Source organism: Carcharhinus amblyrhynchos, chromosome 8, assembly GCF_965287045.1.
Source record: "Carcharhinus amblyrhynchos chromosome 8, sCarAmb.v2.hapA, whole genome shotgun sequence".
Classification (NCBI taxonomy): domain Eukaryota; kingdom Metazoa; phylum Chordata; class Chondrichthyes; order Carcharhiniformes; family Carcharhinidae; genus Carcharhinus; species Carcharhinus amblyrhynchos.
Window position 1 is genome coordinate 54,122,985 of NC_137331.1, and position 14,232 is coordinate 54,137,216.

Here is a 14,232-nt window from a genome sequence, read left to right on the forward strand (position 1 = left end):
GGCCAGATAGTACCTGAAGGGCAAGCATATCTCTTATGACTCCGTCTTGTTGTAAGTCAATGGATGACCTCTCTGGGCAGTGAGCATCATAGTGGGATGCGTCTAAAGGGTGTGCCCGATGAGCTCAAGAATTTGGTCCTAAGGGTTGAATGGGAGGCAGAGGGTATAGTGTCAGGAAGCATAGTTTTATGTTTGTACTGTTGGACGTTTGATATAAGATACAGGTTTAGGTGGGTCATTTTTCTCTAAGAAGAGGTAAAACTCTAGCTGGATTTATCTTAAACAGAAATGTTTGCATCTTTGGGGGGATTTTGGTTTCAGTTCAATATGTGTCTGCATTCTGCTGAGAGAGCTTATCATATGAAAGGTAATCGAGCTTGGGAAAGAATGAACTGTTGCTTAGTAATCGGGTCACTTAAGGGGGAAAAAGGACCTTTTGAATTGTGTAAACAGAAGAAGCTTATCAGTGAGAGGGAACAGCTCTCGTAGCTTTACTAGAAGAAAGAAAGCCATATAATGGAGTAATGAGCAAGAAAGCAAGTTCCAGAAGCTAAAGAACAACTAGTTCTAGAAACTAGTTTCTGAAAAGAAAGGTGTCCATGAAGACTGAAATTAAAAGGAAAACAGGAACTGGAATTTGAGCAGGGTTCATTGAGCTGAAAGTGCAGACCTGAGTGAAGCTGACTAGGGAAAAACCTGATATCTGAAGCAATTATACAGTTGGTGTTCTTACACTCAACACAATGAGAGTCATAGAATCCATACAGTGCAGAAAGAGGCTATTAGGATCATTGCGTCTACACTAACAATGATCCCACCCAGGTCCTATCACGGTAACCCCACATTATTTACCCTGCTAGTCCCTCTGATACAAAGGGGCAATTTAGCATGCCCAATCAACCTAACTCGTACATCTTTGGAGAAGCAATGGCCAGAGCACAAGAGGAGACAAGGTCTCAAGAAGGTCAAGATGCTGGCAACCAGGGACCAGTGCGATAATAAGCATTGGCCCAAACCCAGATAAATTCAGGCTGTTCAGCAACCAAAAGGCAATGCCAGAAGTGCTTTAGGATGCTTCCGGATGTGGTTGCTTACATATGCCAGCTTCTCCATGAAGGCCTGCATCTGCAAGGATTTGCAGCCCTAAACTTCTTTGCCAGTGGATCCTTCCAGGGCTCCAATGGGAATGTGTGCACCAAATCCCACCCAACAATGCACACGTGTCCAAGAGATTCCCAGAAGCAATTAGATATAACTCTTGGGGCTAAAAGGACCAAGGGATATGGGGGGAAGGTGGGATGAAGATACTGAATTTGTTGATCAGTCATGATCAAAATGAATAGTGGAGTGGGCTGAATAGCCTACTTCTATTTACTATGTTTAAGGTAACAGATCCCCTATTCAGGAGAACATAAGTTGTCAAATCCCTCTTGGATTCTAAGAGCCGGGCAGCCAGAGCATTGAGTTTTGCAGCAATTGCAGGATTTCCATAAGTGCTAGAGGCTAATATTGACTGCACATGTGGTATTGAGATCCTCCTGTCATCAGCCAATCACTTTCTTCAAAGGGAGAGATTTTTATTCTTTGAAAGTACAGCTAATATATGATCATCCACAAGAATATTTTGCATGCTTGTGCTTGATTCCCAGAAAATTCTTATGATGTCTATATTCTGAACCACTCCCAGGTGCCACAACTTGCTGAAGGACCTAAACAATTGCAGGGCTTGCACATTGTGGACAAGGGTTATGAGCATAAGACCTAACTGATGCCAGTTTACATCAGTAAATAACAAAGAACAAAAACAGGCCCTTCGGCCCAACGAGCCCACGCCGCCATTTTAACATTACCAGTCCCCCCTCCACCCATGACCCTTATCTATGCTTATGGCATTCCACATTGAGGGAAACTAATTTAGGGAATGCCACCAAGGAGAACTACAATGTTGCACATGCCTCCACAAGAATACCTGCTGAGCAGATGATAGATCTCCTAAGGGTGATATTTAGATGGTGCATTCCAATATTCCCCAGAATATTCAGTCCTGAATCATCATTTTCTGCCATGCCCTGCACAATCCCACATAAGAAAGGGAGGATTGACTGAGGAAGACTTGGAGGACTGAGATGTCTCCTCCAACAATGAGAATGGAGAAAGAAATGTTGACGCGGGTCAGGATGTCATAGAACATGCAGAGTCTCTTGCAAGGGTACGATGTGGCAGACCAGTGGCATTCTGATAGCTAACGTACAGGCAAGTAAGCTACTGATACTCATCCTTTTACTATTTGGTCTTCAATCCTCTATTGGCTGGTAGGCTGTGACTCCTTGTTTGTAACCCATCTTGTAGGTTGCCGTTATGTATTTTGATTTATGATGGTTGAATTTAATTGTAACATTTAAAGTCAGCCCTCCTTGGTGATGTGATCCTTTGCTTGTATCAAGCTGTGCTAATTACAAACCTCTTGTGCCAAATGCACACATCCTTGTATCCGTGACCTTCAGCACCTGTAGTCTGAAATTAAATGTTTCCCATGGCCTTACAATGTGCATATGCATAGCACATTAAAAGCATGAAATCTTACCTGGGCAGAGGTGCACTCATGTTGCCCTCACACTTGCCGTCAATAGGGAGCAGTCCTCACAGAGAACACTTTCTGACACTACCAGAAACATCCACATGAAAGTACAGCATCAGTAGACCATTTGGTTAGCTGCCTTTTTTGCTTTTGTCCTTGTCCCACCTACCCTTTGCTCAAAACTTATTGCATCTTAAATTTTGATTCCTTCTGATGAAGGGTCACAGACCTGAAACATTAATAGTGCCGGACCTACTGAGTTTTTCCAGTATTTTTTGTTTTTATTTTAAATCCCTGCTCAGGTGTGCTACTCAATAATAATGTTGTGGAGCATTCGGGGAATAATTAATGTACACTGATTTAGCCCACATGATGCATCTGATGGAGATGCCCACCACCCAATCTTCTATGTGACAACTTTGTGCAGTCACAAACTTAAACTACTTCATGTTCCTATGGGTGTAACTTTGCAGTGGCACTCAAGCTAGATGCAGCAGATCATTCTCTTTGGCACTGGAGCAGTTTCTACTGTGGGTCTGCACTGCTACTTCCCTTCAGGCCTCCATGGTCTGAGAAAAAGGACATCCCTTCTTTCCCAGACAGTCTAAAGGAGAATTTGCAGTGAGGCTTCACTAAAACATGGGGCCACATGCTGTCTGGTTTCAGAATCTGTTATGTGGGCTCAATGCTAGGAAAAATAATGATTAACTAACTGGCCTGAGTTTTTTTTTTGATGAAGCTGAGAGGGTAAATGAAATTTGGTGTACGTGGACTTCCAAACAGCATCTGATGAAGTGTGGCAAAACAGATGCACGATCAAGCTTGGAACTTATGGAGTAAAAGCTTCAGTGGCTGAGTGACAGGAAACAGTAGTGATGAATGGTTATTTTTCAGACTGGAGGAAAATTTATACTGGGATCCTCAGGGGCCAGTTTAGGACCCCTGCTCTTGATATATGGTAAAGATTTAGACATTAGGGTACCAGCACAATAGCAAACTTCGCAGATAACACAAAACATGGAACAATTATGAACTGTAAGGAGAGTAGTACTGAACTTCAGAAGGACATTGATGGAATTTAATGCAAAAAATGTGAAGTAATTCATTTTGATAAGAAGAATGGGGAAATCCTGTCAATAAGCTATGGTGCCTTTGGTCTGTATTTTGGCTATCCACCCTGTTGTCTTTTCTCGTGTCCTCAAAGATATAACACAAATACATGCAGAGTCAGCTGAGTCTATGGAAAGTGCTAGTGCTTGGAATTTCCACAGGGTTTCTTCAATGGGAGATTCTTCACTTTCATTTCTTCTTAAAAATCATATGGACTGTTAAAACCAACAATTCATTCCAAAAGTTTCTAGTTTTTTTTTAATTGAGCCTCTCCTGGAAACTTGTATCCTTTTCTAAAAAAAGAGTGGTTTCTAATTATTGTTCATGTAGATTTGGCTGGTAACCCAGAATGCTTCATCAGTTACATTAGCTATTTTAACTCTGTTTCTTTCACATGTTTGCACAGTGGTTAACATTGCTGCCTCACAGCACCAGGAACCTGGCTTGAATTCCCAGCTTGGATCACTATCTGTGCGTTCTCCCAGTGTTTGCATGGGTTTCCTCTGAGTGCTTTTTGTTTCCTCCCACAGTCCAAAAGGTGTGCTGGTCAGGTGCATTGGCCATGATGAATTCTCCTGAACAGGCACTGGAGTGTGGCGACCAGAGGATTTTCACAGTAGCTTCACTGCAGTCTTACTGTAAGCCTACTTATGACATTAATAAATAAACTAAACTAATCTATGAGTAACTACCAGCCTATTATTACTGGATTATAAAAATCACCTTGCAATTCTTCAACTATTTTTTAAACAAGAAATCATAGAACTTTTCTACATACTACTGTCCCATTGAAAAGTTTTTTTATTCTTCTAAGGAAACCTTGATGTTCAATGATAAACAAAAGTAGTACGGGCGTGGAATGCCCTGCCTGCAGCAGTTGTGGACTTGCCAACTTTAAGGGCATTCAAATGGTCATTGTACAGGCATATGGATAATATTGGAATAGTTTAGGTTGGAGGGCCATTAGATTGGTTCCACTGGTTGGCGCAACATCGAGGGCCGAAGGGCCTGTGCCGCGCTGTAATGTTCTGTGTTCTAAAATCTTTAAATTAAATGCTCTTTTTATTTCACTTAGCTCAAAAACACATAATGGACTCTGTTCTTCATTATCAATTCCATCTAGTCAAAAAAGTAAGTATTCTATTATCATTTTATAAGTTAATTTATGTAAGGAACAGTGTGATTTGGTACCATTTCAATTTTTCTAAAGATTTGCCAAACTTGCAAATTTGATCTTTCAACATTTATTGTGTTGCTGCTGTTTGAGGTTTTTAATTGCAAGAGTCAGTAGCTGCACAATATTTCATAATCGCTGCACAATGATCAAAATCTGTTTTCATAATGCAGTGGCATATTTTGATGTAAATTTTTGGCAAACAGTTTTACATAACATGTAATCTGTATTCCTTTCATTACTAAAATAATTTTGGGGTCTTTACTTTCTATAGAAATGTATTAACATTTCAAGTAGTGTCAGGGAAAAAAAATTTAAATTGCAGGCATTTCTTTTATGGACTTCGTAATTTGGCCCAAGGTAGAACATTTTGTCAACATTCTACTATTTCTTTTTATTCTTGAATTCATACATTGAGAAAATTACATTCTTGTGGAATAATGAGATCATTTGGGATCATAGTCTCTTGATTTGGTAATATTAGAGGCTTATCTGTATTTTCTGAACAGATGTATGGCTGATTATGTTTGCAAGCACTTAATAAAAAAATGGATTGACTCCACTTGTTTTCTGCATGAGTCAAATTGCAATATTCATGTTGTGTTCTCAATTGCTCACCGTATTAGAGCTAGGAACTAGCTACTGGAGGACATAAAGCATTGTTGTAACTTAAGGATAAAACCCATAACTGCTTGGAAGATAATTTAAAATCATGTCCAATTAACAAATATTTGTGAATACTACAAGTTCTGAAAGTTTACATCAAGTTTGTTCGTTGAATGATTAAACCATAGATTCTGACAGTACAAAAGCAACAATTGAAATATGTCCATTGGTTAAGCAGAAGGGGAAAACAGGTGTTTGGTTTTGAGTGAAACAGGGCTCCAAAGAGAACAGCGTTACAGCTGTAACAGGAAGTGACCTGGGCTACATCTGCCAATATGACAATTCTGTTCAAGACAAGATTTAAACATTCACTACAGCAGGCAAACTAAGAGGAGCTACCCACATCTTCCAAGTTTGATTTTGCATCATTCAGTTTTTCTATAATGCATTGCACCAAGTATGTCAGTCACTTAGCAATCTCGTTCTGGATAATTTATAATAATTGGAATTGTTTCTAACAATGCCAAGAAAGTTTTGCAGTGATCTTTACAAACTCAGCCTTCAACTCAATGTGCTCCTTCATTTCTAATTGTATATTTAATGCATATCTTTGATCACACCCATTATGGGCTGTACATTCACAGTCGAGTCCTACTGAATCTCATGGTGTGATAAAGCATGCTCATTTTCTGCAACAGGATCTGTGGCTACCATTAAACCTTTATGGCTCTCTGTGCAGAACCACTGTTTGTTCCACTGTCAGAAAGTTTTCTCTACAACGCAAAGCTTTCTAAAAATACCCGCCCCTTTAAATCCTACAGCAGCTCCCAATTTCCTCCTTAAACCCCAAGTAGCAAATTCCCACTTTTCAGTCCAAATACCATCATGAGCCCACCCCAAATATTTAACTTGACCGCAACAACTTTCACAGGTCTTACTTCCAAAGAACATCCAGTGTCAGTGGTGATTCATGGCATTGAATTGCACTTCCATTAGTGGTTGAACTGAGGAAGAAATTGCTAGTTGTTAATCTTTCTGAAAAAAATACAACTAGGAAAATGAGAATTTTTCCTCAGCTTCAGATATTTCCTAATAATTTATAGCATAAAGACAAATTGAGATTATTTTAATTATATCTATTTATGAATGAAAAATTAACCTACAATTATTAAAATATGGATTATGCAGAGAGCGGGGAAGAAAAGTGTCACTTCTGTAATGTACAAGGAAACTAACTATCCTTAGCATATATTTCATGTCTAGAAAACACCTTCAGGAACTGAACCTGCATTCTTTATCACAATTTGCAGTTCAAGGAATGCTTATGAAGGTTTGACATTTAGCCACATTTGACCACGTAGTTTGACATTTCACACAATAACCTTGAGCTGGAGTTAGAAATGCTAATCCTCCAGGATTGTCCAGTAGTCTCCAGGAATTAAAGATTGATCTCTTAGACATTGTTCCAAGCGATCCAAAATAAAAATCCATGGACATAGAAAACAAAGAAAAACAGAATTGCTAACCTGATGAAGCTCTAGCATAGAACTACATTGGCTTAGCTGGCAATTTTTATGCTATAAACAAAAGTAAGAGACAAATCAAAATTCTAACATCCAGTTGCAATTAATAAGGGACAATTAATCAACTATTGGATGGACTCGGCTACATGCTGTTCTCCATCCCCAAAGATGACAAAGTCCAGCATTTGAGTACAAAAGACAAGATTTTTGCATTTACAAGCGCCAAGTGGGTGGTCCTTCTCAGCCCCTACTGCAATCCCTATTATACTGAGCCAGAGTTCAGCCAATTTAACATCACGATGGCACAGTGGTTAGCACTCCTGCCTCATAGTGCCAGGGACCTGTGTTCAATTCCAGTCTCTGTGAGGTTTGCACATTCTCCTCTTGGTGCTGTGGTTGCCTCCCACAGTCCAAAGATTTGCAGGTTAGGTGGATTAGTCATATTAAATTACTAGCAGGGTAAATACATGGGGTTATGGGGATAGGACCCAGATGAGGTTATGGTCAGTGTAGATTTGATGGGCTGAATAGCTGCCTTCTGCACTGTAGGGATTCTATGGCCCCACAAAATGCGAAGACATGACTGGGTGCACCGAACACTGTTGTGCGACCAGTTAGTTTACCCAGCTAATGATGTATTTTTGTAATAATAATTTTCCTCAATACAAGATGAATGGAAATGTTGCCATGCACCATGTTTTCACCCAGCTGATCTCAGTTTGTGTATTGCCAGTGCCACTTGGGTCTAGACATATATGGTAATAAAGCTGCTACCATCTGAGAGATTATCTGTGTCACCCACTACATCCCCACCTCCACAACACAATGACCATGGGGCTGATAATATATCCAACTATAGTGCCGAAGGCATGTGTTCCAGAACTAGCCATGTTCTCATCAAACTATTTCCAGTACAGCTGCAACATTGGCATCTACCCAGAAAGATGAAAAATTATTCAGCTATGTCCATGAAAAGCAAGACAAATCCAACCGGCCAACTGTCTTCCTATCATCAACTTCCCCACTTCTGATCTTATGATACAGGACATCAGTGAACCAGTTGAAGATAATTGGGTCAAGGATGCTACCTGGAGGACTCCTGATTATTGGCCTGTAACAACTACATAATCTTTCTTTGTATCAGGCATGACAAGGGGAAAAGGCAGGAGAATGGGGAATGAGAAAAAAATCAGTCATGATTGAACGGCGGAACAGACTCAGTGGGCCGAGTAGCCTAATTTAGCTCCTATATCTTATCTAATGGTGTAAACCTTCGGTACTTAACACTTTTAAACACTTAAAAGTAAAACTTGCAAAATATTTAAGCTTTCCTTTGAAAATGCTGCATGGCTCACAATAGAGAAATTAATTAATTAAATTCTCCATACAGGGATTTGTAAGAAGAAATTTATAAATGGAAATGTTACTATTCACCATATTTTAATCTCACTGATGCTCAGTTTGTATTCTGCCAGGACACAGGACTTCAGACCTAAATCTTGGCAGTGTTCTCACCTCAGAGAATGTTATAGGGTTCAAGTCCCATTCTTGCACGAAATACAAAAGCAAGAGGGGTGCAGGGCTATCTGAGATGTCGTCTAGTTTGTCAGTTGGAGGCAGAAGATCCAGTGGCACTATTCGGAAAGTAAGTCGTCTCTCCACACCAGGTTAAAGTCCAACAAGTTTATTTGCAGCACAAGCTTTCAGAGTCACAGGCTCCTTCTTCAGGTGAGTGAGGAGTTGTGCTCACAAACGGAGCATATATAGACGCAAGCTCAATTTACAAGATAATGGTTGGAACTTGAGTCTTTACAGGTAATCAAGTCTTGAAGGTACAGACAGTGTGTGTGTGGAGAGAGGGCAAGCACAGATTAGAGGTATGTATTGTCTCCAGCCAGACAATTTTGTCTGTACCTTTAAGACTTGATTACCTGTAAGGACTCACATTCCAACCATTATCTTGTAAATTGAGCTTGGGTCAGTGTATATATATACTTTGTTTGTGAACACAACTCCTCACTCACCTGAAGAAAGAGCCTGAGACTCTGAAAGCTTGTGCTGCCAAATAAACTTGTTCGACTTTAACCTGGTGTTGTGAGACTTCTTACTGTGCTTACCTCAGTCCAACACTAGCATTTCCACATCATGACTATTTGGAAAAGCAAGGAAGTTATCCCCAGTGTTGTAGTTAATATTTATCCTTCAGTCAGCATCATATAACCGGATTAACTGGTCATTATCACATAACTGTGGGAACTAGCTGTGCACAAACTGGCTGCCATGTTCCCTGTATTACAGCAATGACTGCATTTCTAAAATACTTGATTGGCTGTAAAGCACTTTGAAATGTCCTTGGCTGTTAAAGATGCAATATAAATGGAAGTTGATCTTTCTATCTTTATGGTCTTGGTCCAAATATACATAGAAGTGCTGAATCTTGATGGTGAGATTGGAATGACTTCCCTTGACATCAAGGCAGCATTTGACTGAATGTAGTGCTGAGGAGTCCTAGTAAAACTAAAGTCAGCGGGCCTCAGAGGAAAAACTGTCCAGTGATTGGGGTCGTATCCACCACAAAGGGATATGGCTATGGTTGTTGGGTGGCCATTCATCATTGCCCCAATATATCACTTTAGGAATTCTTTAAGGCAGTGTTCTTGGCCCAACTACCAACAGCTGCTTTATCACTAACTTCACCCCCCCCAAGGTCAGAAGAGGAACTATTCAATAAATGCAGTGTTCACTTCTATTTGTAACTCCTTAGATAATGAAACAGTTAATGAATAATGAACTGTACAACTTCCAGCTTGAGTAAATAATTGGCAAATCACATTTGTACTACAGAAGTGCCAAGCATTGACCATCTCCAACAAGAGGGAGTCTAACCATCTCCTGTTCTCCCTTAACATGACCAAAATAACACTATCAAAATCCTGAGGTCTCTATTGACTAGAAACACATCAGAACCAGAAACTTCAGTCCCTCAAGCCTATTCTGCCATTCAACATGACAACAGCTGATCTTGTCTAGGTCTCATCTCCACTTTCCTGCCGGTTCTCCATAACCCTTCAACCCATTACTAATTAAAAATCTGTCTATCTCCTCAAATTTACTCAATATCCCATCATCCACTGCACTCAGATAATGAATTCCACAAATTGCAACCTTTTGAGAGAAGTATTTTCTCACCTCATCTCAGTTTTAAAGCTGCTATCCTTATCTTTAAAACTATGACCCCTCATTCTAGATTGTCCCACAAGAGGCAGCATCCTCTCTACATCTCCCATGCCAATCCCTTTTAACATCTTATATACCTCAATTAGATCTCCCCTTATTCTTCTAAACTCGAAAGAGTATAAGCCTAAATTGCTGAATTTCTCTTCATAAGACAAATCGCTCACCTTTTGGATCAATCTAGTGAACCTCCTTTGAACTGAATTCAATGCAACTACATCCTTCCTCAAGAGACCAAAATTATGCACAACACTCCAGGTGCGGCCTTGTACAGTTGCAATAATATTTCCCTACTTTTATGTCTATTCCTTTAGCAATAAATGCCAAAATTTAATTTGCCTTCATTACCTGCATACAAGTTTTCTGTGCTTCATGTACAAGGACACCCAAATCCTTCTACATCAAAGCACACCAAGTTTCCCTTCATTTAGATAATAAATTGCCTTTCAAACCAAAATAGATTCACATTAAACTGCATTTGCCAAATCTTGGCCCACTCACCTAACCTATCCATATCCATTTGTAAATTGCTTTTTTTAATTGCAGTTTACTATACCCCTATTTGTGGTTTATGCCCTCAAAAGTGAATTACAACATTCTAACATTCTAATATTCTACTTAGTTACAGTTGCTTTGAAATCTTAGGAATCAGGGGCTATGTAGATCAGGTGGGTAAGTGGAGTTGAGGTTGAAGAACAGGTTAGCTATGCCATTTCAGAGGTGAATTAAGAATAGTGGAAACTGAATTCCTAATAGATTTTTTAAATGGATAAAAATTGGAAAAAAATTGTAGCAAAAGAGCATAAGAATGGGACTAAACTAAACTAGAGCTACCTAATTAGTTTAATTCATCTGCTGTTCCTCTATGCCCCTGCAATTTTTTTCCCTTTTCAAGTGTATCTTTAAGATTTATTTTGAAGTTTTACAAGGCTGATCAAATACTTTCCTATGCATGCAGTGGTTATCTTTAAATGTTACAGTCCTTTTAAATTTGAGCTACTGCAATGTGGATTGTGCACGCCTTCATTTGCCTCACTGCCAGGCTAAAGATGTACTAGAAGGTTATACTAGTTATTCAAATTATGAGATCATACCAATTTCAGAACATGCATTGCAGTATGCTGTGGACCAGCTTGAGTGACATCTATTCCCATCACAAATTTTGTTTGTCCTTCTCACTAAAACAGAGCCTATAATTAGAAGTAGAAATCACTAAAATAGACTCCACTATTTCTAGAAGTGAGAACTATAGCAATCTTTACTGTGCTTGAAAATATATTTATAGTTGCTAATTAGCTGAGCTCATCTAATCCTGAAATGTTAGTCTGAACTGCAGGGCAGCCCTTCACAAGACTTCGCCCAATAAGAATTGGTCAAATATAACGTATGATATTTAAAGAGAAAATATTTTTTGACCATAAACCATTACAGCCAGTACAGAGTGATTGTTTAATTAAGATAAAGAATTGTTACTGTTGGTTTTTTTGAGTACTATTTATCTACTCTTATGTATCCATGCTATTCCTTGGGAAAGTGACACAAGTGGAATACAAACCAGAAATTGTTTACTATCAGGAAGTGTTCTACCTTCTTTCTTTCAACAATCTGTGATTCAATTAACTGGAACAAAATTTGAAATGTGAATCTCCTATATCAATGCCAGCACAGCAGTATTATTGTTATTGTACCCTGAAGTAGATTTCAATATGTATTCTGTAACAGAAATATCTTTTTTTCCCCCTCTTTCCTTCTAAATGTAGTCCAACATCATTTGCCAAGATGGCAGATCTTTATGCATAAACCTGGACAACTGCCAATTCACTCATAGGAGACTGTTGATACAGTCCAACCACACATGTACTTTCCAGTAGAAGTTACTGTACAGTAATCGGGCTTGGAAACTCTGGCTGATTTTTTTTTTCCCCCCCCATCCTACCTGGAGACACAGGTCAATTACAGCTTTTTCTATCTCCTCAACTGAATGCAGCGTAGACCAAAAAAAATGAACCTGGAGTCTCATTTTCCTTACTTATAGGTTTTACCATGATGCTATCACCAAATTTATCCATTCCTTTAATTCTATTTCAGTTACAAATGGGCAGATGGATTCAGTAACATTAAAACAGGTTCTTATTTTTTCAATCATAGGGCTGGGTTTTACCTGGCTTCTGTGTTGGGCTGAGAGAGGCCTGCAAAATGGCAAAGAGCTGGATTGCCTGTCAGTCTATTGCCACTATGCCATCTTGCCAGAAATGAGGAAGGTAGCAGTCAGCCTTTCTAGTATTTTATCAGTGGTCGGTGGGGAAATCAGAGGTCCATGTGAGGAAACTAAAAGATGGATCATACTGGTATTATTGTAGATTTGTAGGGTGGGGGAGGAGTGTCAGCCCTCAGTTACAGGACCACTTTCGTCCTTTGAGGACATCCTTACAGCAACATTACTGCCTTTCCTCACCAAGCCCCTAAATTGTTGGTTTTTACCTAACTGGTCTTGGCTACTGCCAACCCACTCACCTTATTTTGAGGGCACATTTCCATCAATGTGCCCTTGAGCTGCAGGTGCAACTTTGTCAGTAACCTCTGCTTCCATTGGCACTATGGAGGCTGCTGAATTGCTGGCTGTATGATTTGGCTGACATTTCTTGGGGCTGGCTATCCTTAATTGGCTGACTTCTGGTAGTGAACCCATACTGCCTCTGAAAAATCCCAGACTGTGTTTTCTTATGGAGCTACAGAGGGTCCCTTTGTTTCAGTTGTTGGATTGTGGTCATTATCTGGTTAAAAAATTGCTGTTGAAGTTTATATGCATAATATCGAGAAACAATAGATAATACATTTTTTTTCTAGAATTCAACTCAGTGATTTTAATTTATTTGCTTTTGTTTTCTGTTGGTGCAGTACACAGCTATCACAACCCTCTCCAGGGTGCATCAGCCTCGTTCATTCATCGACTGACAGAAATAGCTAGTTTGGAATGCGATACTATTCGGCAAGAAAAAATACACAAGCTAAAGAAGAGATCAGACTGCTGAAGATATTTAAATTGTTTCACTGTTGGCCATATGTTTCAATGCTAAAACAAAACAATATTAAATAGGATGTGACTAATTGGACTGATATACCCCAGTAAAAACAAATAAGTTTGCCGAACTGAGCTATCTAGTCAGGATTTTACCTGCACCTTAGAAAAGATAATAAATATATATTGATTTACACACTGTTTTAATAAAGTCTTCATTACACCACAGGTCACAATAGAAATTCAGTTGTGTGTCCCTATCTCTTTGTCAACTTCAAGTTGACAGTTCCAGTTCCATTTAAAAATTATTAGTTACAGGACTATCTGGAATTTATTTTTAAGTGAATAATTTTATTTGTAGCAGCAGGAATCAGACTTTTTTTTCAGTATGTCAATGAACAATATGTTAAAACTGATGCATTGCCAAGTAATACTGGAGTTAGGTTTCTGTTATAATATAACATTAGGAGCAGAAGTAGACCATAATGGCTGATTAAGTTTCTCCAATCAGTAGAATCCTGGCTGAACATCGATATCAGTTTCACTTTTCCATCCCATCTCCTGATCAAATATAATCATAGATTGGACATCCACAATTTTGTAAGGTAGAGTATTCCAAAGGTTCACAACCCTCTAAAGAAATTTCTCCTCATCTCTGAGGAGAACTGAGGAAGATTTGTCAAGCACGATTTCCCTTTGGTCCACATCAGCATGGAGTTACTAATCGTGTCACCACTTTCCAAATGCTCAGTTATTGCTTCCTTAATAATTGACTCCAGCTTTTCCCCCATCACCGATGTCAGGTTAACTCCTGATAGTCTTTCCTTTTTTAAAAAGTGGGATTACATTACCCACCCTCCAATCCACTGGAACGCTTCTAGAGTCTAAAGAATGCTGGAAAATGATCACCAATGCATCCAGTATTCCTAGGGTCACTTCCTTGAGTATTCTGGGATGCAGAGCATCAGACCCTGGGGACTTATTGAGT

At 39.2% G+C, this 14,232-nt stretch overlaps 1 protein-coding gene across 1 annotated transcript in view; it reads left to right on the forward strand.

Annotated features, from left to right (window-relative positions):
- c8h8orf89 (chromosome 8 C8orf89 homolog) overlaps nt 1–13,440 on the forward strand; it is a 97,208-nt gene extending 83,768 nt beyond the window's left edge. Inside the window, exons 4-5 of the mRNA XM_080194082.1 lie at nt 4,764–4,819; nt 13,124–13,440. Coding sequence (XP_080050208.1) covers nt 4,764–4,819; nt 13,124–13,257 — 190 coding nt within the window. The 3' untranslated portion in view covers nt 13,258–13,440. The remainder of the gene's footprint in view (nt 1–4,763; nt 4,820–13,123) is intronic.
- Nucleotides 13,441–14,232: the final 792 nt, after the last annotated feature.